Source organism: Salmo salar, chromosome ssa03 (assembly GCF_905237065.1).
Source record: "Salmo salar chromosome ssa03, Ssal_v3.1, whole genome shotgun sequence".
NCBI classification, from domain to species: domain Eukaryota; kingdom Metazoa; phylum Chordata; class Actinopteri; order Salmoniformes; family Salmonidae; genus Salmo; species Salmo salar.
Window position 1 is genome coordinate 51,063,927 of NC_059444.1, and position 24,823 is coordinate 51,088,749.

At 42.2% G+C, this 24,823-nt stretch overlaps 2 protein-coding genes across 2 annotated transcripts; both read right to left on the reverse strand.

Annotated features, from left to right (window-relative positions):
• Nucleotides 1–4,780: 4,780 nt before the first annotated feature.
• Nucleotides 4,781–5,768, reverse strand: LOC106600665 (zinc finger C2HC domain-containing protein 1C-like). The gene is made up of 2 exons (XM_045716120.1): nt 5,440–5,768; nt 4,781–5,101 (listed from the first exon to the last, which is right to left on the reverse strand). The coding sequence occupies exons 1-2, from the start codon at nt 5,719–5,721 to the stop codon at nt 4,883–4,885; spliced, it is 501 nt and encodes a 166-aa protein (XP_045572076.1). The 5' UTR covers nt 5,722–5,768; the 3' UTR covers nt 4,781–4,882.
• A 7,337-nt stretch (nt 5,769–13,105) lies between these two features.
• Nucleotides 13,106–14,097, reverse strand: LOC106597063 (zinc finger C2HC domain-containing protein 1C-like). The gene is made up of 2 exons (XM_045716121.1): nt 13,769–14,097; nt 13,106–13,431 (listed from the first exon to the last, which is right to left on the reverse strand). Exons 1-2 carry the CDS (start codon nt 14,048–14,050, stop codon nt 13,213–13,215), a joined length of 501 nt encoding a protein of 166 aa, XP_045572077.1. The 5' UTR covers nt 14,051–14,097; the 3' UTR covers nt 13,106–13,212.
• Between the last annotated feature and the right edge of the window lie 10,726 nt (nt 14,098–24,823).

Genomic DNA, 24,823 nt, shown 5'->3' on the forward strand with positions numbered 1-24,823 from the left:
ACCACCACCATGGAGCACTTTCTTCACAACATTGACATCAGCAAACCGCTCGCCCCCACACAACGCCATTCAAGTGGTCTGCGGTTATGAGGCCGGTTGGACGTACTGCCAAATTCTCTAAAACGATGTTGGAGGTGGCTTATGGTAGAGAAATTAACATCTTTTCTGGCAACAGCTCTGTGTTGTGACAAAACTGCACATTTTAGTGGCCTTTTATTGTTCCCAGCACAAGGCGCACCTGTGTAATGATCATGCTGTTTAATCAGCTTCTTGATATGCCACACCTGTCAGGTGGATGGATTATCTTGGCAAATGAGAAATGCTCACTAACAGAAATTTGAGAGAAATTAGCTTTTTGTGAATATGGAAAATTTCTGGGATCTTTTATTTCAGCTCATGAAACACTTTTACATGTCGCGTTTACATTTTTGTTCAGTATATCATTTAAAAGTATGCATTAAGGTGTCTGTAATATAATAAAAGTGAAACAAACAAATGTAGACGTACATTTCTATAGCTTCCAAAATATTTTTTACATTGTGGGGGAGTGCCAACATGGAGGCGCAGTGGCTTCAAAACAGAGCCCCCTGGTCACCATCTAGTGTATATATATTCAGACCCTTCCCTTTTTCCAAATGTTATAACTTTATAGCCTTATTCTAAAATTTATCAAATAAAAATAAATAAATCTACACACAATACCCCATAATGACAAAGCGAAAACAGGTTTTTAGAAATTATATCAATGTATTAACAATAAAAAACGAAAATAACTTATTTACAAGTATTCAGACCCTTTTCTAAGCGACTAAATATTTCCCTCAGGTGCATCCTGTTTCCATTTGTCATCCTTGAGATGTTTCTACAACTTGAGTGGAGTCCACCTGTGGTAAATTCAATTGATTGGACATGATTTGGAAAGGCTCACACCTGTCTATATAAGGTCCCACAGTTGTCTTTGCAAGGCACGGAAAAACCTCCCTGGTCCCTTCATGCTTGCGCATAACAAAGGGATTGAAAACTTACTGACACAATACTTTTAATTTATTAGTTTGTTAAAACCTCTAGAAACATAATTCCACTTTCACATTATGGGGGGATTGTGTGTAGGCCAGTGAAACTCAATTTAATCCATTCAACAAAATGTGGAAAAGACAAGTGGCGTGAATAGTTCCTGAAGGCACTTTGAGATTGGCTCTTCAGGCAGTCATTGGGTTGCTAGCCTTGTACGTAGCACGTAGTTAGCTCTGTATGGCTGTGTATATTTGAGTATTACCCGTTAGGCTATTCTGCTTTTCTCTGGTAAACAACACACCTATGCTCAAGCGTGAAATCAGGTTTCACAATATACTAAAATAACTTTGCTATTATTTAAGTAATGGTGGAATGTAGATTGTTATACTGCACAATTTCCAATGAATGAGAATTATCTTTGACGTAACTCCTTGCTAACAAACCACAAAGTCATACCCAAAGTTGGTGTAATGGTTTATATGCATTTCTATTAAGTCTCTCCCTCTCCATTTTGGGGGAAAGCCTCATGAAAAAATATGGACAACCATCCAAATAACAAAGCAAACTCCCAGTCCAATATCCAAGAAAATATTTAAATTTGATCAAATCAGTCAAAATGATGATCCTAGTGAAAATGACTTCTTTCTTTCACTTCACAGTTAGACGTGTGTAAAACGTAACAGTTTTGTATCAGCCAGGTATGCCTTCAACTTTGGTCATTTAAAATAGAAACTCCCCCTTCATTTGAGCCATTCCAAATGGGGGGGTCAATTGATTCTATTATTGGGAAATATATAGAGTTCAACTTATGATACAACTCAAGCAACAATTTGTAAAAAAGTATTTCTCTCAAAACATCAAATGGAATGGATATGTAGGAAAATGGTGCCAACAGATAGGGCTGCCATGCTTCTAGCTTACAAGCTTTTCGCTACACCCACAATAACATCTGCTAAACACATATATATGACAAATACAATTTGATAAGATCTGTTTGGTTTTCCCGAAAACAGGTATGCACACACACACCCAACACACGGTGACTTCAGTCTGTTTTCCTATGACCCTGTGATGCAGCCCACTGGACAGGCCAAGCAAGTTCTTTCTCTTCTTTGTGGCAGGGGTGTGTGTGTGTACATGTACGTGGGCAGCCATTGGGTCCTACAGACAAGCCATAGACTGGCACTGCCCCTTCATGTCTTAGGAGGGGTGAGGATAGGGAGGGCACTTCAGATATTACTCCTCCATCCTTTAGTCTGTTTTTACCCCCTCCATCCTCCTTCCCCCATCCCCCTATCCAGAAGGGGAGGGCATTTGAGTAATGTGGCCCCAAATGGGCCCTTTGGGGTGGCGTTGGGCACCTCAATTCGAGGCACTGCTGTTGTATAGCGCTGGAGGTGGGGGAGCATGGAGCCCGACGCCAACGGCCCAGGTCCGGTGGCCAGGGCCTTGCGGAAGGGGGGCATGAGGAAGGGGTCTTGGGCCAGCTGCAGCACGTCGATGCGCTCCTCCTTGCGGTAGGCCAGGTAGCGGCGGATGAAGGCCTGACGGAGAGAGAGAATAAGGCACCGAAATGAGATGTTTATTTGTTTTTTTAGGGGGTAGGTCAGCTTTAATATTACATAGAGATTGTGGCTTCCATCAATGTAATTGTCTGCATCATTTCCAATCCCCCAATAGATGGATAGATACACACACACACACACACACACACACACACACACACACACACACACACACACACACACACACACACACACACACACACACACACACACACACACACACACACACACACACACACACACACACACACACACAGTACCAGTTAAGAATTTGGACACACTACTCATTTAAGGGCTTTTCTTTATTTTTACTATTTTCATTGTAGAATAATAGTGAAGACATCAAAACTATGAAATAAAACATTTGGAATCATGTAGTAACCCAAAAAGTGTTAAACAAATCAACATATATTTTAGATTTGACAAAACAGCCAAGCTTTTACCTTGATGACATCTTTGCACACTCTTGACATTCATTTAACCAGCTTCATGAGGTATTCACCTGGAATGCATTTAATTAACAGGTGTGCCTTGTTAAAAGTTAATTTGTGGAATGTCTTTCCTTCTTAATGTGTTTAAGCCAATCAGTTGTGCTGTGACAAGGTAGTGGTGGTATACAGAAGATAGCCCTATTTGACAAAAGACCAAGTGGGGTGGCAGGTAGCCTAGTGGTTAGAGTGTTGGGCTAGTATTGAAAGGTTGCTGGATCAAATCCCTGAGCTGACAAGATACAAATCTCTCATTCTGCTGCTGAATAAGTCAGTTAACTCACTGTTCCCTGTTTTGGCTGTCATTGTAAATAACAATTTGTCCTTAACTGACTTGCCTTGTTAAATAAAGGTTAAAAATAAACAATTATGGCAAGAACAGTTCAAATAAGGAAGGAGAAATGACAGTCCATCATTACTTTTAGACATGAAAGTCAGTCATTACGGAACATTCAAAGTTTCTTCAAGTGCAGTCGCAAAAACCATCAAGCGCTATGATGAAACTGGCTCTCATGAGGATCCCCACAGGAAAGGAAGACTTACTTCTGCTGCACAGGATACGTTCATTAGAGTTAACTGCACCTCAGATTGCAGCCCAAATAAATGCTTCACAGAGTTCAAGTAACAGACGCGTCTTAACATCAACTGTTCAGAGGAGACTGCATGAATCAGGACTTCATGGTCGAATTGCTGCAAAGAAACCACTACTAAAGGACACCAATAAGAAGAAGAGACTTGCTTGGGCCAAGAAACACGAGCAATGGACATTAGACCGGTGGAAATCTGTCCTTGGGTCTGATGAGTCCAAATTTGAGATTTGGTTCCAACCGCCGTTTCTTTGTGAGACGCGGAGTAGGTGAACGGATGATCTCCGCATGTGTGGTTCCCACCGTGATGCATGGATGAGGAGGTGTGATGGCTGTTACCGACAAGTAAGGTCTCAAACTAAAACGTACATGAACACACTTACCGCTGGCTACTATATGGAGACAAACAACAAACATTTTTTAATGAGCTGTGAAAAAAGAGTGAACTATTTTCCAATGCTCATTAGACTGGCCCAAGCCAACCCCAGTAAATAAGCCATGTTGTATATGGTACATTCCACTCTCTCTTTCTTCTTGTATGTGTAGGCTACCACTGTACTGTACAGGGGGCCTGCGCTTTTTCTGGGACAACAAGTTTGACCATGCCATGGTGGCCTTCCTGGACTGTGTGCAGCAGTTCAAGGAGGAGGTGGAGAAGGGAGACACGGGATTCTGCCTGCCCTACAGGTCAGTCAACTAGTCTAACAGACATCATCGAATTATAATTGTAATCAGCTATGGATTATGTCGAGAGACCAAGGATTAAGCTGTCAAAAGCTGAACAACTTCAGTTATGTGTACATTTGGTAAGTTAAACAACTAAATTAATTAGTTTATCTTTCTTCATTTTTCCAATTCATAAATAAAATCACTCCTTTTCATATTCAGATTTGACAAATACGTTCCCTTGTTTCTTAATATTTCATTTATTCTACTTTCCTGCACTAGTAACACATCTGACAGAATCATTTAGCTGAGTATTTGGATTTTATTTTATTGAGGTGTTTTATACAGGTGTTTCTGTAGATTTGAGGAACTGCTGAAAACTGTTAGTTTAGACGTTTCTGTATACAATACTGCCTCCCTAGTAGTACTGCCTCTTATTGGAACCCTCACAGAGTCCAAGGTAGAAGTCCTAATTTGGGCAGCAGGTGGTTTAGCAGTCACTGTATGTCTGTCTGTTCATTCCAAAATACAAAAGAGCGACAGACTCAGGTCCCTTGGTGCATCAGACCACGGATCGCTTCACGTAGCCAGCCAGTTCAGTGCCTTTGAGCCGGTGCTTGGTGGAGTCATAGACCCCCCGTCTAGAGCTCTTGGAGGAGAGCTTGGCACAGATCTCGCTGTGCTTCTCCAGGCGACTAGGATCAAAGCACCGGCCGCAGTGCTCACACTGCTTCAGCTTGGAGTTGGCTGCACTCATCCCAAATCGACGTTTCAACACCACCTGAATGAATGGATGTTATCAGAATGGGCCAAATAATGGGCAGCTGGGCAACAAAGACAAGATATACAATATGTACAAACCAGATGAGGCTGATGGAAGGAGCTCATTGTAATGGGCTCATTGTAATAGCTGGAATAGAATAAAAGGAACGGTATCACACACATCAATCACATGGAAACCACGTTTGATTCCGATCAATTCATTTCATTCCAGCCATTACAACGATCCTATCCTCCTATAACTCCCCCCATCAGCCTCCTCTGATACAAACGCACGTGATCACCAACACTACACTAGATCAACAGTTAGCATGGCTTTGGAATGTCAAGCTACTTTACCTGTCTGTCCTCCTTTTTCTCTTCCATGTTCAAACCCTTCTTGACTTCCTTTGGTTTGCTCACAGTGTATCTCGTGGCTGTCTGCTTTGGCTTACTTGCCACACTGCTTTGTTCTCCATTTCTCCTCACCTCTTTATTCCTTTCTTCCTCTTCTTCGTTATCTCTTATCATCTCCCATAGGTCAGAATCCACCTTCATTAGGCAAATCTCCTGGATGAACTTCTCCACCTTTTTTCTCAACCGTTCTTTAGCGTTTTTCTCCTCCAGAGCCTGAGCATCCATCTTGGCCCCACTTTTAATCAGTTTCAATTCTTGGGTGACACTGATCAGCTTGGCCTTCATACATGCCATCACCTGCTCAGCCTCTGAGTTAAAGACGTCCCATACCATCTCATCGGGGCATGGCGGTAGATCCTGTACAGTTAGGGTCTGAGTCTTGAACTGAACGTGTTTCTTCACAACCTGCCTTCTGTACTTTGAAGCAGCAGGACGAGGGCTGCCCTCTGGTCTGACTGGCTGGAAAGGCTTCTTCTTGGCATCATTGTTTGGCACAGTGACTCTGGCTCTAATGGGAGGAAGTGGCATCTTGGCGACCATATTGGCTCCATGGACTGCCTTCAATGGCATGGCACTATGGAGGTAGATGTCTTTCTCCACGCAGGTTTGATCCGTCTTGGTACGGATGGGTTGCAGTGGCATCCGGATGGGAGGAACAGTAGCCTTCCCTGACTGCTGAGATGTTGGAGCTACATGCAGTCCTTGACTCTTCCCATTGCAGATGGACCTCTTTTTCTGCAGTACTGGGATTCTGGAGGGAGGATGTGGTTTCTTTTCCACAGCCTTCAAACTGGCAAGTCGATGCAGAGCACCCTTTCTTTCTTCAGTCAACTCCAGTACTGGGATTCTGGAGGTGTTTAAACTGTTTTGTTTGAAAGCTGGAAGCTTCTCAGTGGCCTTGGGTTGAGATGTCAGTGCAGGCTGAACGCAGTTGCTTCTGGCAGCTCCAAGGTTCCCTGTTAAAGCATTATTTTCCTGTAGCGGCCGCAAGAATCTCCTCATCATCAAGGAGATTGACAGTGGCATTCTTCTAACCTCGTTCTGCAACTAAGTTTTCGTCTAGTAGCACTTTCTATATTTTATGGTGATCTACTGTGTTAACTATATCTCAGGAGGAATCTGCTAGATTGTCTTGGATACTAGTGTTCTATTTTCTGCAATCAGACACCGGAATGTTCAAACAGAACATTTGGAATTTATTGATCAGTTGTGACATCATAATTAAAACAATCCCTTATTTTAAGTGTTTCTAAAATTCCCAATGGGGAGAAATGAATGGTGGAAATACGGTTAGAACCATTTCCTTGTTTGACCGCTATGTTTTATGGGTATTATGACTCATACTGTGGTACTCTATTGTACTTACACAAATAACTGGAGTTGGTCAGCTTTTGACAGCTTAATCCTTTGTCTGTGCATGATCATTTGCCTCCAACTAGTCACTAGCATGAGAAATCTGCAGATTATTTTGTTTTAGTTTACTGGCCTTAGATAAAAAAAATTTGGGGGGGTGTTAGCAGTTGTAGATGTTGCACCAGTTTCTTTCATACCCCTCAAGAAATAAACACTTGTGGGTTTGAGTTTTAGCGCACCTTTTTCTGTTATGGTTCAGGATGGATGTCGAGAAGGGTAAGATTGAGGCATCGGTGGCTCCTACTCCATCAAGACCCAGTTCAACTCAGAGGAGCAGTGGACCAAGGCGCTCAAGTTCATGTTGACCAACCTCAAGTGGGGCCTGGCGTGGGTGTCGTCTCAGTTTTACAACCGATAGAGGAGGAAGATGACGACTCACCCTGGGTGTGCCCCTTGACCCTTCTAAAACAACCATTTTGTCACAATGTGTGACTCTCAAAAGTTCTTCTTCTACAATGCTCTCCTTGCTTCCCTATGATGTTTTGAGAGGGTGGGGAGAAGACTGGAGGAAGGACTTTTCAGATTCACCACTGGTGTGAGTTCCAATCCAATAAGTCTTGTTTCCTTGTTTGATTTCCATATTGACCATTTGAAAGGACAAGATAAAACCTGTTAAATTATACCATTCAAGTGCCGCCTAGACTCGTAGATGTTATGAAGGGAGCTATCTGAGACTTTTGGAGCATATTCAAGGATTGAGTCCTAATGGTAGGTAGGTAAAAAAAACTAACAGACATTGAATATCCCTTTGAGCATGGTGAAGTTGATAATTACACTTTGGATGGTGTATCAATATACCCAGTCAGTACAAAGATATAGGCGTCCTTCCTATCTCAGTTGCCGGAGAGGAAGGAAACCGCTCAGGGATTTCACCGAGGCCAATGGTGACTTTAAAACAGTTTAACGGAAATGATAGAAAACTGAAGATGGATCAACTACTGTACATTATAGTTACTCCACAATACTAACCTAAATGACATAGTGAAAAGGAAGTTTGTAAAGAATAAGAATATTCTAAAACATGCATCCTGTTTGCATTTAGGCACAAGTAATACTGCAAAAAATGTGGCAATGACATTGACTTCATGTCCTGAATACAAAGCGTTATATATGGAGCAAATCCAACAACAAATAACTGAGTACCACTCTTCAAATTTTCAAGCATGGTGATGGCTACATGCCTGTCATCGTCAAGGATGTTTATGATGAAAATAAACTGAATAGCGCTAAGCACAGGCAAAATCCTAGAGGAAAACCTGGTTCAGTCTGCTTTACAGACACTGGGAGATATTCAACTTTTAGCAGGACAATAACCTAAAATACAATGCCAAATATACACTGGAGTTGCTTACCAAGACGACATTGAATGTTCCAGAGCGCCCTAGTTAGTTTTGACTTAAATCGGCTTGAAATTCTATGGCTTAAATGGCTTTGTAGCATGGCTTTGTAGCAATGATCAACAACCAACTTGACAGAGCTTGAAGACTAACATGCAATCCTGGTGTGAAAAGCATTTAGAGACTTACCCAGAAAGACTCTCAGCTGTAATCGCTGCCAAAGATGATTTTAACATGTATTGACTCAGGAGGTTGAATACTTACGTAATCAATAAATCAATCAATCCATCTATCTATACATTTTGAATAACTTTTTTTATACAAATGTTAGAATTGTTAGAAATATCACTTTTACATAAGGCGTTCTGTGCGGGTCCATTATTGGCATGTTCATATGTGTAATGAACTTGAAAAACCAAATCATACAGTGATATGGACATTAAATACTGCCACAAGCCTCCTTGTCTACATTTAAATCTACACCAAGAAGTCACTTGTAGTAAAAGGATTGCCTTGTTGAATTTGCCAATGAACAAAAGCACAGCATAATCCCGACGCCAAAGCTTTCGGTAGACACTTGGTGCGCCCTGCGAGTAGGGAGACAGAACAGACAAGGCAAACGTTCCAATGCTGTTCCAATGCATGGTGAAATTAAACCATCTTCATCTTGTCAGCACAGTAAAAGAAAAACTATTAAAACATAATAAATGTTCATTTCTACATAAATGTATACATTTATACGTACATCTGTGGCTAGAGTGGAGTTTAACCACAAAGACACAAACCAATTGAAGAAAAATAGGCAGAAAACCAGATTTGTGACTCTCCAGTTTTGCTTCTGGAGCAAAGTAAGAAGCATGTGGTACATAAGACCCCATTCCAGTGCTGCATCTCAGTAGTTCAACGTGTCCTTCTCTCCTTCCCTTCATGTGTACTGATCTTTAAGAACTGAACAAGTCAATTGCAAACAACAGCTTTCACCTATCCAGTGTCATAAGATATGTGCATATGAAGGAAAAGACACAACCAGAAGCCACTTAGCTACCAATAGGTGCACTTCTTTGCAAGGCACGGAAAAACCTCCCTGGTCCCTTCATGCTTGCGCATAACAAAGGGATTGAAAACTTACTGACACAATACTTTTAATTTATTAGTTTGTTAAAACCTCTAGAAACATAATTCCACTTTCACATTATGGGGGATTGTGTGTAGGCCAGTGAAACTCAATTTAATCCATTCAACAAAATGTGGAAAAAGACAAGTGGCGTGAATAGTTCCTGAAGGCACTTTGAGATTGGCTCTTCAGGCAGTCATTGGGTTGCTAGCCTTGTACGTAGCACGTAGTTAGCTCTGTATGGCTGTGTATATTTGAGTATTACCCGTTAGGCTATTCTGCTTTTCTCTGGTAAACAACACACCTATGCTCAAGCGTGAAATCAGGTTTCACAATATACTAAAATAACTTTGCTATTATTTAAGTAATGGTGGAATGTAGATTGTTATACTGCACAATTTCCAATGAATGAGAATTATCTTTGACGTAACTCCTTGCTAACAAACCACAAAGTCATACCCAAAGTTGGTGTAATGGTTTATATGCATTTCTATTAAGTCTCTCCCTCTCCATTTTGGGGGAAAGCCTCATGAAAAAATATGGACAACCATCCAAATAACAAAGCAAACTCCCATTCCAATATCCAAGAAAATATTTAAATTTGATCAAATCAGTCAAAATGATGATCCTAGTGAAAATGACTTCTTTCTTTCACTTCACAGTTAGACGTGTGTAAAACGTAACAGTTTTGTATCAGCCAGGTATGCCTTCAACTTTGGTCATTTAAAATAGAAACTCCCCCTTCATTTGAGCCATTCCAAATGGGGGGGGGGTCAATTGATTCTATTATTGGGAAATATATAGAGTTCAACTTATGATACAACTCAAGCAACAATTTGTAAAAAAGTATTTCTCTCAAAACATCAAATGGAATGGATATGTAGGAAAATGGTGCCAACAGATAGGGCTGCCATGCTTCTAGCTTACAAGCTTTTCGCTACACCCACAATAACATCTGCTAAACACATATATGTGACAAATACAATTTGATAAGATCTGTTTGGTTTTCCCGAAAACAGGTATGCACACACACACCCAACACACGGTGACTTCAGTCTGTTTTCCTATGACCCTGTGATGCAGCCCACTGGACAGGCCAAGCAAGTTCTTTCTCTTCTTTGTGGCAGGGGTGTGTGTGTGTACATGTACGTGGGCAGCCATTGGGTCCTACAGACAAGCCATAGACTGGCACTGCCCCTTCATGTCTTAGGAGGGGTGGGGATAGGGAGGGCACTTCAGATATTACTCCTCCATCCTTTAGTCTGTTTTTACCCCCTCCATCCTCCTTCCCCCATCCCCCTATCCAGAAGGGAGGGCATTTGAGTAATGTGGCCCCCAAATGGGCCCTTTGGGGTGGCGTTGGGCACCTCAATTCGAGGCACTGCTGTTGTATAGCGCTGGAGGTGGGGAGCATGGAGCCCGACGCCAACGGCCCAGGTCCGGTGGCCAGGGCCTTGCGGAAGGGGGGCATGAGGAAGGGGTCTTGGGCCAGCTGCAGCACGTCGATGCGCTCCTCCTTGCGGTAGGCCAGGTAGCGGCGGATGAAGGCCTGACGGAGAGAGAGAATAAGGCACCGAAATGAGATGTTTATTTGTTTTTTAGGGGGTAGGTCAGCTTTAATATTACATAGAGATTGTGGCTTCCATCAATGTAATTGTCTGCATCATTTCCAATCCCCCAATAGATGGATAGATACACACACACACACACACACACACACACACACACACACACACACACACACACACACACACACACACACACACACACACACACACACACACACACACACACACACACACACAGTACCAGTTAAGAATTTGGACACACTACTCATTTAAGGGCTTTTCTTTATTTTTACTATTTTCATTGTAGAATAATAGTGAAGACATCAAAACTATGAAATAAAACATTTGGAATCATGTAGTAACCCAAAAAGTGTTAAACAAATCAACATATATTTTAGATTTGACAAAACAGCCAAGCTTTTACCTTGATGACATCTTTGCACACTCTTGACATTCATTTAACCAGCTTCATGAGGTATTCACCTGGAATGCATTTAATTAACAGGTGTGCCTTGTTAAAAGTTAATTTGTGGAATGTCTTTCCTTCTTAATGTGTTTAAGCCAATCAGTTGTGCTGTGACAAGGTAGTGGTGGTATACAGAAGATAGCCCTATTTGACAAAAGACCAAGTGGGGTGGCAGGTAGCCTAGTGGTTAGAGTGTTGGGCTAGTATTGAAAGGTTGCTGGATCAAATCCCTGAGCTGACAAGATACAAATCTCTCATTCTGCTGCTGAATAAGTCAGTTAACTCACTGTTCCCTGTTTTGGCTGTCATTGTAAATAACAATTTGTCCTTAACTGACTTGCCTTGTTAAATAAAGGTTAAAAATAAACAATTATGGCAAGAACAGTTCAAATAAGGAAGGAGAAATGACAGTCCATCATTACTTTTAGACATGAAAGTCAGTCATTACGGAACATTCAAAGTTTCTTCAAGTGCAGTCGCAAAAACCATCAAGCGCTATGATGAAACTGGCTCTCATGAGGATCCCCACAGGAAAGGAAGACTTACTTCTGCTGCACAGGATACGTTCATTAGAGTTAACTGCACCTCAGATTGCAGCCCAAATAAATGCTTCACAGAGTTCAAGTAACAGACGCGTCTTAACATCAACTGTTCAGAGGAGACTGCATGAATCAGGACTTCATGGTCGAATTGCTGCAAAGAAACCACTACTAAAGGACACCAATAAGAAGAAGAGACTTGCTTGGGCCAAGAAACACGAGCAATGGACATTAGACCGGTGGAAATCTGTCCTTGGGTCTGATGAGTCCAAATTTGAGATTTGGTTCCAACCGCCGTTTCTTTGTGAGACGCGGAGTAGGTGAACGGATGATCTCCGCATGTGTGGTTCCCACCGTGATGCATGGATGAGGAGGTGTGATGGCTGTTACCGACAAGTAAGGTCTCAAACTAAAACGTACATGAACACACTTACCGCTGGCTACTATATGGAGACAAACAACAAACATTTTTTAATGAGCTGTGAAAAAAAGAGTGAACTATTTTCCAATGCTCATTAGACTGGCCCAAGCCAACCCCAGTAAATAAGCCATGTTGTATATGGTACATTCCACTCTCTCTTTCTTCTTGTATGTGTAGGCTACCACTGTACTGTACAGGGGGCCTGCGCTTTTTCTGGGACAACAAGTTTGACCATGCCATGGTGGCCTTCCTGGACTGTGTGCAGCAGTTCAAGGAGGAGGTGGAGAAGGGAGACACGGGATTCTGCCTGCCCTACAGGTCAGTCAACTAGTCTAACAGACATCATCGAATTATAATTGTAATCAGCTATGGATTATGTCGAGAGACCAAGGATTAAGCTGTCAAAAGCTGAACAACTTCAGTTATGTGTACATTTGGTAAGTTAAACAACTAAATTAATTAGTTTATCTTTCTTCATTTTTCCAATTCATAAATAAAATCACTCCTTTTCATATTCAGATTTGACAAATACGTTCCCTTGTTTCTTAATATTTCATTTATTCTACTTTCCTGCACTAGTAACACATCTGACAGAATCATTTAGCTGAGTATTTGGATTTTATTTTATTGAGGTGTTTTATACAGGTGTTTCTGTAGATTTGAGGAACTGCTGAAAACTGTTAGTTTAGACGTTTCTGTATACAATACTGCCTCCTAGTAGTACTGCCTCTTATTGGAACCCTCACAGAGTCCAAGGTAGAAGTCCTAATTTGGGCAGCAGGTGGTTTAGCAGTCACTGTATGTCTGTCTGTTCATTCCAAAATACAAAAGAGCGACAGACTCAGGTCCCTTGGTGCATCAGACCACGGATCGCTTCACGTAGCCAGCCAGTTCAGTGCCTTTGAGCCGGTGCTTGGTGGAGTCATAGACCCCCCGTCTAGAGCTCTTGGAGGAGAGCTTGGCACAGATCTCGCTGTGCTTCTCCAGGCGACTAGGATCAAAGCACCGGCCGCAGTGCTCACACTGCTTCAGCTTGGAGTTGGCTGCACTCATCCCAAATCGACGTTTCAACACCACCTGAATGAATGGATGTTATCAGAATGGGCCAAATAATGGGCAGCTGGGCAACAAAGACAAGATATACAATATGTACAAACCAGATGAGGCTGATGGAAGGAGCTCATTGTAATGGGCTCATTGTAATAGCTGGAATAGAATAAAAGGAAGGGTATCACACACATCAATCACATGGAAACCACGTTTGATTCCGATCAATTCATTTCATTCCAGCCATTACAACGATCCTATCCTCCTATAACTCCCCCATCAGCCTCCTCTGATACAAACGCACGTGATCACCAACACTACACTAGATCACCAGTTAGCATGGCTTTGGAATGTCAAGCTACTTTACCTGTCTGTCCTCCTTTTTGTCTTCCATGTTCAAACCCTTCTTGACTTCCTTTGGTTTGCTCACAGTGTATCTCGTGGCTGTCTGCTTTGGCTTACTTGCCACACTGCTTTGTTCTCCATTTCTCCTCACCTCTTTATTCCTTTCTTCCTCTTCTTCGTTATCTCTTATCATCTCCCATAGGTCAGAATCCACCTTCATTAGGCAAATCTCCTGGATGAACTTCTCCACCTTTTTTCTCAACCGTTCTTTAGCGTTTTTCTCCTCCAGAGCCTGAGCATCCATCTTGGCCCCACTTTTAATCAGTTTCAATTCTTGGGTGACACTGATCAGCTTGGCCTTCATACATGCCATCACCTGCTCAGCCTCTGAGTTAAAGACGTCCCATACCATCTCATCGGGGCATGGCGGTAGATCCTGTACAGTTAGGGTCTGAGTCTTGAACTGAACGTGTTTCTTCACAACCTGCCTTCTGTACTTTGAAGCAGCAGGACGAGGGCTGCCCTCTGGTCTGACTGGCTGGAAAGGCTTCTTCTTGGCATCATTGTTTGGCACAGTGACTCTGGCTCTAATGGGAGGAAGTGGCATCTTGGCGACCATATTGGCTCCATGGACTGCCTTCAATGGCATGGCACTATGGAGGTAGATGTCTTTCTCCACGCAGGTTTGATCCGTCTTGGTACGGATGGGTTGCAGTGGCATCCGGATGGGAGGAACAGTAGCCTTCCCTGACTGCTGAGATGTTGGAGCTACATGCAGTCCTTGACTCTTCCCATTGCAGATGGACCTCTTTTTCTGCAGTACTGGGATTCTGGAGGGAGGATGTGGTTTCTTTTCCACAGCCTTCAAACTGGCAAGTCGCTGCAGAGCACCCTTTCTTTCTTCAGTCAACTCCAGTACTGGGATTCTGGAGGTGTTTAAACTGTTTTGTTTGAAAGCTGGAAGCTTCTCAGTGGCCTTGGGTTGAGATGTCAGGGCAGGCTGAACGCAGTTGCTTCTGGCAGCTCCAAGGTTCCCTGTTAAAGCATTATCTTCCTGTAGCGGCCGCAAGAATCTCCTCATCATCAAGGAGATTGACAGTGGCATTCTTCTAACCTCGTTCTGCAACTAAGTTTTCGTCTAGTACCACTTTCTATATTTTATGGTGATCTACTGTGTTAACTATATCTCAGGAGGAATCTGCTAGATTGTCTTGGATACTAGTGTTCTATTTTCTGCAATCAGACACCGGAATGTTCAAACAGAACATTTGGAATTTATTGATCAGTTGTGACATCATAATTAAAACAATCCCTTATTTTAAGTGTTTCTAAAATTCCCAATGGGGAGAAATGAATGGTGGAAATACGGTTAGAACCATTTCCTTGTTTGACCGCTATGTTTTATGGGTATTATGACTCATACTGTGGTACTCTATTGTACTTACACAAATAACTGGAGTTGGTCAGCTTTTGACAGCTTAATCCTTTGTCTGTGCATGATCATTTGCCTCCAACTAGTCACTAGCATGAGAAATCTGCAGATTATTTTGTTTTAGTTTACTGGCCTTAGATTAATTTTTTTGGGGGGGTGTTAGCAGTTGTAGATGTTGCACCAGTTTCTTTCATACCCCTCAAGAAATAAACACTTGTGGGTTTGAGTTTTAGCGCACCTTTTTCTGTTATGGTTCAGGATGGATGTCGAGAAGGGTAAGATTGAGGCATCGGTGGCTCCTACTCCATCAAGACCCAGTTCAACTCAGAGGAGCAGTGGACCAAGGCGCTCAAGTTCATGTTGACCAACCTCAAGTGGGGCCTGGCGTGGGTGTCGTCTCAGTTTTACAACCGATAGAGGAGGAAGATGACGACTCACCCTGGGTGTGCCCCTTGACCCTTCTAAAACAACCATTTTGTCACAATGTGTGACTCTCAAAAGTTCTTCTTCTACAATGCTCTCCTTGCTTCCCTATGATGTTTTGAGAGGGTGGGGAGAAGACTGGAGGAAGGACTTTTCAGATTCACCACTGGTGTGAGTTCCAATCCAATAAGTCTTGTTTCCTTGTTTGATTTCCATATTGACCATTTGAAAGGACAAGATAAAACCTGTTAAATTGTACACATTCAAGTCCGCCTAGACTCGTAGGTGTTATGAAGGGAGCTATCTGAGACTTTTGGAGCACATTCAAGGGTTGAGTCCTAATGTTAGGTAGGTATAAAAAAACAAACAGACATTGAATATCCCTTTGAGCATGGTGAAGTTGATAATTACACTTTGGATGGTGTATCAATATACCCAGTTAGTACAAAGATATAGGCGTCCTTCCTAACTCAGTTGCCGGAGAGGAAGGAAACCGCTCAGGGATTTCAGAGGCCAATAGTGACTTTAAAACAGTTTAACAGAAATGATAGAAAACTGAAGATGGATCAACTACTGCACATCATAGTTACTCCACAATACTAACCTAAATTACATAGTGAAAAGGAAGATTGTAAAGAATAAAAATATTCTAAAACATGCATCCTGTTTGCAATAAGGTACAAGTAATACTGAAAAATTTGTGGCAATGACATTGACTTCATGTCCTGAATACAAAGCGTTATATTTGGAGCAAATCCAACAACAAAGAAACTGAGTACCACTCTTCAAATTTTCAAGCATGGTGATGGCTACATGCCTGTCATCGCCAAGGATGTTTATGATGAAAATAAACTGAATAGCGCTAAGCACAGGCAAAATCCTAGAGGAAAACCTGGTTCAGTCTGCTTTACAGACACTGGGAGATATTCAACTTTTAGCAGGACAATAACCTAAAATACAAGGCCAAATATACACTGGAGTTGCTTACCAAGACGACATTGAATGTTCCAGAGCGCCCTAGTTAGTTTTGACTTAAATCGGCTTGAAATTCTATGGCAAGCCTTAAATGGCTTTGTAGCAATGATCAACAACCAACTTGACAGAGCTTGAAGACTAACATGCAATCCTGGTGTGAAAAGCATTTAGAGACTTACCCAGAAAGACTCTCAGCTGTAATCGCTGCCAAAGGTGATTTTAACATGTATTGACTCAGGAGGTTGAATACTTACGTAATCAATAAATCAATCAATCCATCTATCTATACGTTTTGAATAACTTTTTTTATACAAATGTTAGAATTGGAAATATCCTTTTACATAAGGCGTTCTGTGCGGGTCCATTATTGGCATGTTCATATGTGTAATGAACTTGAAAAACCAAATCATACAGTGATATGGACATTAAATACTGCCACAAGCCTCCTTGTCTACATTTAAATCTACACCAAGAAGTCACTTCTAGTAAAAGGATTGCCTTGTTGAATTTGCCAATGAACAAAAGCACAGCATAATCCCGACGCCAAAGCTTTCGGTAGACACTTGGTGCGCCCTGCGAGTAGGGAGACAGAACAGACAAGGCAAACATTCTAATGCTGTTCCAATGCATGGTGAAATTAAACCATCTTCATCTTGTCAGCACAGTAAAAGAAAAACTATTAAAACATAATAAATGTTCATTTCTACATAAATGTATACATTTATACGTACATCTGTGGCTAGAGTGGAGTTTAACCACAAAGACACAAACCAATTGAAGAAAAATAGGCAGAAAACCAGATTTGTGACTCTCCAGTTTTGGTCCTGGAGCAAAGTAAGAAGCATGTGATACATAAGACCCCATTCCAGTGCTGCATCTCAGTAGTTCAACGTGTCCTTCTCTCCTTCCCTTCATGTGTACTGATCTTTAAGAACTGAACAAGTCAATTGCAAACAACAGCTTTCACCTATCCAGTGTCATAAGATATGTGCATATGAAGGAAAAGACACAACCAGAAGCCACTTAGCTACCAATAGGTGCACTTCTTTGCAAGGCACGGAAAAACCTCCCTGGTCCCTTCATGCTTGCGCATAACAAAGGGATTGAAAACTTACTGACACAATACTTTTAATTTATTAGTTTGTTAAAACCTCTAGAAACATAATTCCACTTTCACATTATGGGGGATTGTGTGTAGGCCAGTGAAACTCAATTTAATCCATTCAACAAAATGTGGAAAAAGACAAGTGGCGTGAATAGTTCCTGAAGGCACTTTGAGATTGGCTCTTCAGGCAGTCATTGGGTTGCTAGCCTTGTACGTAGCACGTAGTTAGCTCTGTATGGCTGTGTATATTTGAGTATTACCCGTTAGGCTATTCTGCTTTTCTCTGGTAAACAACACACCTATGCTCAAGCGTGAAATCAGGTTTCACAATATACTAAAATAACTTTGCTATTATTTAAGTAATGGTGGAATGTAGATTGTTATACTGCACAATTTCCAATGAATGACAATTATCTTTGACGTAACTCCTTGCTAACAAACCACAAAGTCATACCCAAAGTTGGTGTAATGGTTTATATGCATTTCTATTAAGTCTCTCCCTCTCCATTTTGGGGGAAAGCCTCATGAAAAAATATGGACAACCATCCAAATAACAAAGCAAACTGCCAGTCCAATATCCAAGAAAATATTTAAATTTGATCAAATCAGTCAAAATGATCATCCTAGTGAAAATGACTTCTTTCTTTCACTTCACAGTTAGACGTGTGTAAAACGTAACAGTGTTTGTATCAGCCAGGTATGCCTTCAACTTTGGTCATTTAAAATAGAAACTCCCCCTTCATTTGAGCCATTCCAAAAGGGGGGGGTCAATTGATTCTATTATTGGGAAATATATAGAGTTCAACTTATGATACAACTCAAGCAACAATTTGTAAAAAAGTATTTCTCTCAAAACATCAAATGGAATGGATATGTAGGAAAATGGTGCCAACAGATAGGGCTGCCATGCTTCTAGCTTACAAGCTTTTCGCTACACCCACAATAACATCTGCTAAACACATATATGTGACAAATACAATTTGATAAGATCTGTTTGGTTTTCCCGAAAACAGGTATGCACACACACACCCAACACACGGTGACTACAGTCTGTTTTCCTATGACCCTGTGATGCAGCCCACTGGACAGGCCAAGCAAGTTCTTTCTCTTCTTTGTGGCAGGGGTGTGTGTGTGTACATGTACGTGGGCAGCCATTGGGTCCTACAGACAAGCCATAGACTGGCACTGCCCCTTCATGTCTTAGGAGGGGTGAGGGATAGGGAGGGCACTTCAGATATTACTCCTCCATCCTTTAGTCTGTTTTTACCCCCTCCATCCTCCTTCCCCCATCCCCCTATCCAGAAGGGAGGGCATTTGAGTAATGTGGCCCCCAAAGGGGCCCTTTGGGGTGGCGTTGGGCACCTCAATTCGAGGCACTGCTGTTGTATGCGCTGGAGGTGGGGAGCATGGAGCCCGACGCCAACGGCCCAGGTCCGGTGGCCAGGGCCTTGCGGAAGGGGGGCATGAGGAAGGGGTCTTGGGCCAGCTGCAGCACGTCGATGCGCTCCTCCTTGCGGTAGGCCAGGTAGCGGCGGATGAAGGCCTGACGGAGAGAGAGAATAAGGCACCGAAATGAGATGTTTATTTGTTTTTTAGGGGGTAGGTCAGCTTTAATATTACATAGAGATTGTGGCTTCCATCAATGTAATTGTCTGCATCATTTCCAATCCCCCAATAGATGGATAGATACACACACACACACACACACACACACACACACACACACACACACACACACACACACACACACACACACACACACACACACACACACACACACACACACACACACAGTACCAGTTAAGAATTTGGACACAATACTCATTTAAGGGCTTTTCTTTATTTTTACTATTTTCATTGTAGAATAATAGTGAAGACATCAAAACTATGAAATAAAACATTTGGAATCATGTAGTAACCCAAAAAGTGTTAAACAAATCAACATATATTTTAGATTTGACAAAACAGCCAAGCTTTTACCTTGATGACATCTTTGCACACTCTTGACATTCATTTAACCAGCTTCATGAGGTATTCACCTGGAATGCATTTAATTAACAGGTGTGCCTTGTTAAAAGTTAATTTGTGCAATGTCTTTCCTTCTTAATGTGTTTAAGCCAATCAGTTGTGCTGTGACAAGGTAGTGGTGGTATACAGAAGATAGCCCTATTTGACAAAAGACCAAGTGGGGTGGCAGGTAGCCTAGTGGTTAGAGTGTTGGGCTAGTATTGAAAGGTTGCTGGATCAAATCCCTGAGCTGACAAGATACAAATCTCTCATTCTGCTGCTGAATAAGTCAGTTAACTCACTGTTCCCTGTTTTGGCTGTCATTGTAAATAACAATTTGTCCTTAACTGACTTGCCTTGTTAAATAAAGGTTAAAAATAAACAATTATGGCAAGAACAGTTCAAATAAGGAAGGAGAAATGACAGTCCATCATTACTTTTAGACATGAAAGTCAGTCATTACGGAACATTCAAAGTTTCTTCAAGTGCAGTCGCAAAAACCATCAAGCGCTATGATGAAACTGGCTCTCATGAGGATCCCCACAGGAAAGGAAGACTTACTTCTGCTGCACAGGATACGTTCATTAGAGTTAACTGCACCTCAGATTGCAGCCCAAATAAATGCTTCACAGAGTTCAAGTAACAGACGCGTCTTAACATCAACTGTTCAGAGGAGACTGCATGAATCAGGACTTCATGGTCGAATTGCTGCAAAGAAACCACTACTAAAGGACACCAATAAGAAGAAGAGACTTGCTTGGGCCAAGAAACACGAGCAATGGACATTAGACCGGTGGAAATCTGTCCTTGGGTCTGATGAGTCCAAATTTGAGATTTGGTTCCAACCGCCGTGTCTTTGTGAGACGCGGAGTAGGTGAACGGATGATCTCCGCATGTGTGGTTCCCACCGTGAAGCATGGATGAGGAGGTGTGATGGCTGTTACCGACAAGTAAGGTCTCAAACTAAAACGTACATGAACACACTTACCGCTGGCTACTATATGGAGACAAACAACAAACATTTTTTCATGAGCTGTGAAAAAAAGAGTGAACTATTTTCCAATGTTCATTAGACTGGCCCAAGTCAACCCCAGTAAATAAGCCATGTTGTATATGGTACATTCCACTCTCTCTTTCTTCTTGTATGTGTAGGCTACCACTGTACTGTACAGGGGGCCTGCGCTTTTTCTGGGACAACAAGTTTGACCATGCCATGGTGGCCTTCCTGGACTGTGTGCAGCAGTTCAAGGAGGAGGTGGAGAAGGGAGACACGGGATTCTGCCTGCCCTACAGGTCAGTCAACTAGTCTAGCAGACATCATCGAATTATAATTGTAATCAGCTATGGATTATGTCGAGAGACCAAGGACTAAGCTGTCAAAAGCTGACCAACTTCAGTTATGTGTAAATTTGGTAAGTTAAACAACTAAATGAATTAGTTTATCTTTCTTCATTTTTCCAATTCATAAAAAAATCACTCCTTTTCATATTCAGATTTGACAAATACGTTCCCTTGTTTCTTAATATTTCATTTATTCTACTTTCCTGCACTAGTAACACATCTGACAGAATAATTTAGCTGAGTATTTGGATTTTATTTTATTGAGGTGTTTTATACAGGTGTTTCTGTAGATTTGAGGAACTGCTGAAAACTGTTAGTTTAGACGTTTCTGTATACAATACTGCCTCCTAGTAGTACTGCCTCTTATTGGAACCCTCACAGAGTCCAAGGTAGAAGTCCTAATTTGGGCAGCAGGTGGTTTAGCAGTCACTGTATGTCTGTCTGTTCATTCCAAAATACAAAAGAGCGACAGACTCAGGTCCCTTGGTGCATCAGACCACGGATCGCTTCACGTAGCCAGCCAGTTCAGTGCCTTTGAGCCGGTGCTTGGTGGAGTCATAGACCCCCCCGTCTAGAGCTCTTGGAGGAGAGCTTGGCACAGATCTCGCTGTGCTTCTCCAGGCGACTAGGATCAAAGCACCGGCCGCAGTGCTCACACTGCTTCAGCTTGGAGTTGGCTGCCCTCATCCCAAATCGACGTTTCAACACCACCTGAATGAATGGATGTTATCAGAATGGGCCAAATAATGGGCAGCTGGGCAACAAAGACAAGATATACAATATGTACAAACCAGATGAGGCTGATGGAAGGAGCTCATTGTAATGGGCTCATTGTAATAGCTGGAATAGAATAAAAGGAAGGGTATCACACACATCAATCACATGGAAACCACGTTTGATTCCGATCAATTCATTTCATTCCAGCCATTACAACGATCCTATCCTCCTATAACTCCCCCCATCAGCCTCCTCTGATACAAACGCACGTGATCACCAACACTACACTAGATCACCAGTTAGCATGGCTTTGGAATGTCAAGCTACTTTACCTGTCTGTCCTCCTTTTTCTCTTCCATGTTCAAACCCTTCTTGACTTCCTTTGGTTTGCTCACAGTGTATCTCGTGGCTGTCTGCTTTGGCTTACTTGCCACAATGCTTTGTTCTCCATTTCTGCTCACCTCTTTATTCCTTTCTTCCTCTTCTTCGTTATCTCTTATCATCTCCCATAGGTCAGAATCCACCTTCATTAGGCAAATCTCCTGGATGAACTTCTCCACCTTTTTTCTCAACCGTTCTTTAGCGTTTTTCTCCTCCAGAGCCTGAGCATCCATCTTGGCCCCACTTTTAATCAGTTTCAATTCTTGGGTGACACTGATCAGCTTGGCCTTCATATATGCCATCACCTGCTCAGCCTCTGAGTTAAAGACGTCCCATACCATCTCATCGGGGCATGGCGGTAGATCCTGTACAGTTAGGGTCTGAGTCTTGAACTGAACGTGTTTCTTCACAACCTGCCTTCTGTACTTTGAAGCAGCAGGACGAGGGCTGCCCTCTGGTCTGACTGGCTGGAAAGGCTTCTTCTTGGCATCATTGTTTGGCACAGTGACTCTGGCTCTAATGGGAGGAAGTGGCATCTTGGCGACCATATTGGCTCCATGGACTGCCTTCAATGGCATGGCACTATGGAGGTAGATGTCTTTCTCCACGCAGGTTTGATCCGTCTTGGTACGGATGGGTTGCAGTGGCATCCGGATGGGAGGAACAGTAGCCTTCCCTGACTGCTGAGATGTTGGAGCTACATGCATTCTTTGACTCTTCCCATTGCAGATGGACCTCTTTTTCTGCAGTACTGGGATTCTGGAGGGAGGATGTGGTTTCTTTTCCACAGCCTTCAAACTGGCAAGTCGCTGCAGAGCACCCTTTCTTTCTTCAGTCAACTCCAGTACTGGGATTCTGGAGGTGTTTAAACTGTTTTGTTTGAAAGCTGGAAGCTTCTCAGTGGCCTTGGGTTGAGATGTCAGGGCAGGCTGAACGCAGTTGCTTCTGGCAGCTCCAAGGTTCCCCTGTTAAAGCATTATCTTCCTGTAGCGGCTGCAAGAATCTCCTCATCATCAAGGAGATTGACAGTGGCATTCTTCTAACCTCGTTCTGCAACTAAGTTTTCGTCTAGTAGCACTTTCTATATTTTATGGTGATCTACTGTGTTAACTATATCTCAGGAGGAATCTGCTAGATTGTCTTGGATACTAGTGTTCTATTTTCAGCAATCAGACACCGGAATGTTCAAACAGAACATTTGGAATTTATTGATCAGTTGTGACATCATAATTAAAACAATCCCTTATTTTAAGTGTTTCTAAAATTCCCTATGGGGAGAAATGAATGGTGGAAATACGGTTAGAACCATTTCCTTGTTTGACCGCTATGTTTTATGGGTATTATGACTCATACTGTGGTACTCTATTGTACTTACACAAATAACTGGAGTTGGTCAGCTTTTGACAGCTTAATCCTTTGTCTGTGCATGATCATTTGCCTCCAACTAGTCACTAGCATGAGAAATCTGCAGATTATTTTGTTTTAGTTTACTGGCCTTAGATAAAAACATTTTGGGGGGGTGTTAGCAGTTGTAGATGTTGCACCAGTTTCTTTCATACCCCTCAAGAAATAAACACTTGGGGGTTTGAGTTTTAGCGCACCTTTTTCTGTTATGGTTCAGGATGGATGTCGAGAAGGGTAAGATTGAGGCATCGGTGGCTCCTACTCCATCAAGACCCAGTTCAACTCAGAGGAGCAGTGGACCAAGGCGCTCATGTTCATGTTGACCAACCTCAATTGGGGCCTGGTGTGGGTGTCGTCTCAGTTTTACAACCGATAGAGGAGGAAGATGACGACTCACCCTGGGTGTGCCCCTTGACCCTTCTAAAACAACCATTTTGTCACAATGTGTGACTCTCAAAAGTTCTTCTTCTACAATGCTCTCCTTGCTTCCCTATGATGTTTTGAGAGGGTGGGGAGAAGACTGGAGGAAGGACTTTTCAGATTCACCACTGGTGTGAGTTCCAATCCAATAAGTCTTGTTTCCTTGTTTGATTTCCATATTGACCATTTGAAAGGACAAGATAAAACCTGTTAAATTGTACACATTCAAGTCCGCCTAGACTCGTAGATGTTATGAAGGGAGCTATCTGAGACTTTTGGAGCACATTCAAGGATTGAGTCCTAATGGTAGGTAGTTAAAAAAAACTAACAGACATTGAATATCCCTTTGAGCATGGTGAAGTTGATAATTACACTTTGGATGGTGTATCAATATACCCAGTCAGTACAAAGATATAGGCGTCCTTCCTAACTCAGTTGCCGGAGAGGAAGGAAACCGCTCAGGGATTTCACAGAGGCCAATAGTGACTTTAAAACAGTTTAACGGAAATGATAGAAAACTGATGTCACGTCCTGGCCAGTATAAGGTTAATTGGTATTGTAGTTTGGTCAGGACGTGGCAGAGGGTATTCGTTTTATGTGGTTCGGGGTGGTGTATTTTGTTGAAGGGGCATTTGGTTTAAGTATTCCGGGGTTTTTGGACACTGTTTGGTTTTCAGGTATTCTATGTTTAATCTATTATGTCTGTTTATATGTTTGGTTAATTGGGGTTGGGACTCTCAGTTGAAGGCAGGTGTTGTCTATCTGCCTTTGATTGAGAGTCCCATATATTAGGGTGTGTTTGTGTTTGTTATTTGTGGGTGATTGTTCTGTGTTGAGCCTTATGCTTTGCCAGACTGTTTGTTGTTGTTATT

Excerpts from the sequence above, each read along its gene's own strand:
- LOC106600665 (XM_045716120.1), bottom strand. The coding sequence starts at position 5,721 with ATGGATGCTCAGGCTCTGGAGGAGAAAAACGCTAAAGAACGGTTGAGA. Across the intron at positions 5,102-5,439 it reads AGAAAAAGGAGGACAGACAG|GTGGTGTTGAAACGTCGATT; the intron begins GTAAAGTAGCTT and ends CCATTCATTCAG.
- LOC106597063 (XM_045716121.1), bottom strand. The coding sequence starts at position 14,050 with ATGGATGCTCAGGCTCTGGAGGAGAAAAACGCTAAAGAACGGTTGAGA. Across the intron at positions 13,432-13,768 it reads ACAAAAAGGAGGACAGACAG|GTGGTGTTGAAACGTCGATT; the intron begins GTAAAGTAGCTT and ends CCATTCATTCAG.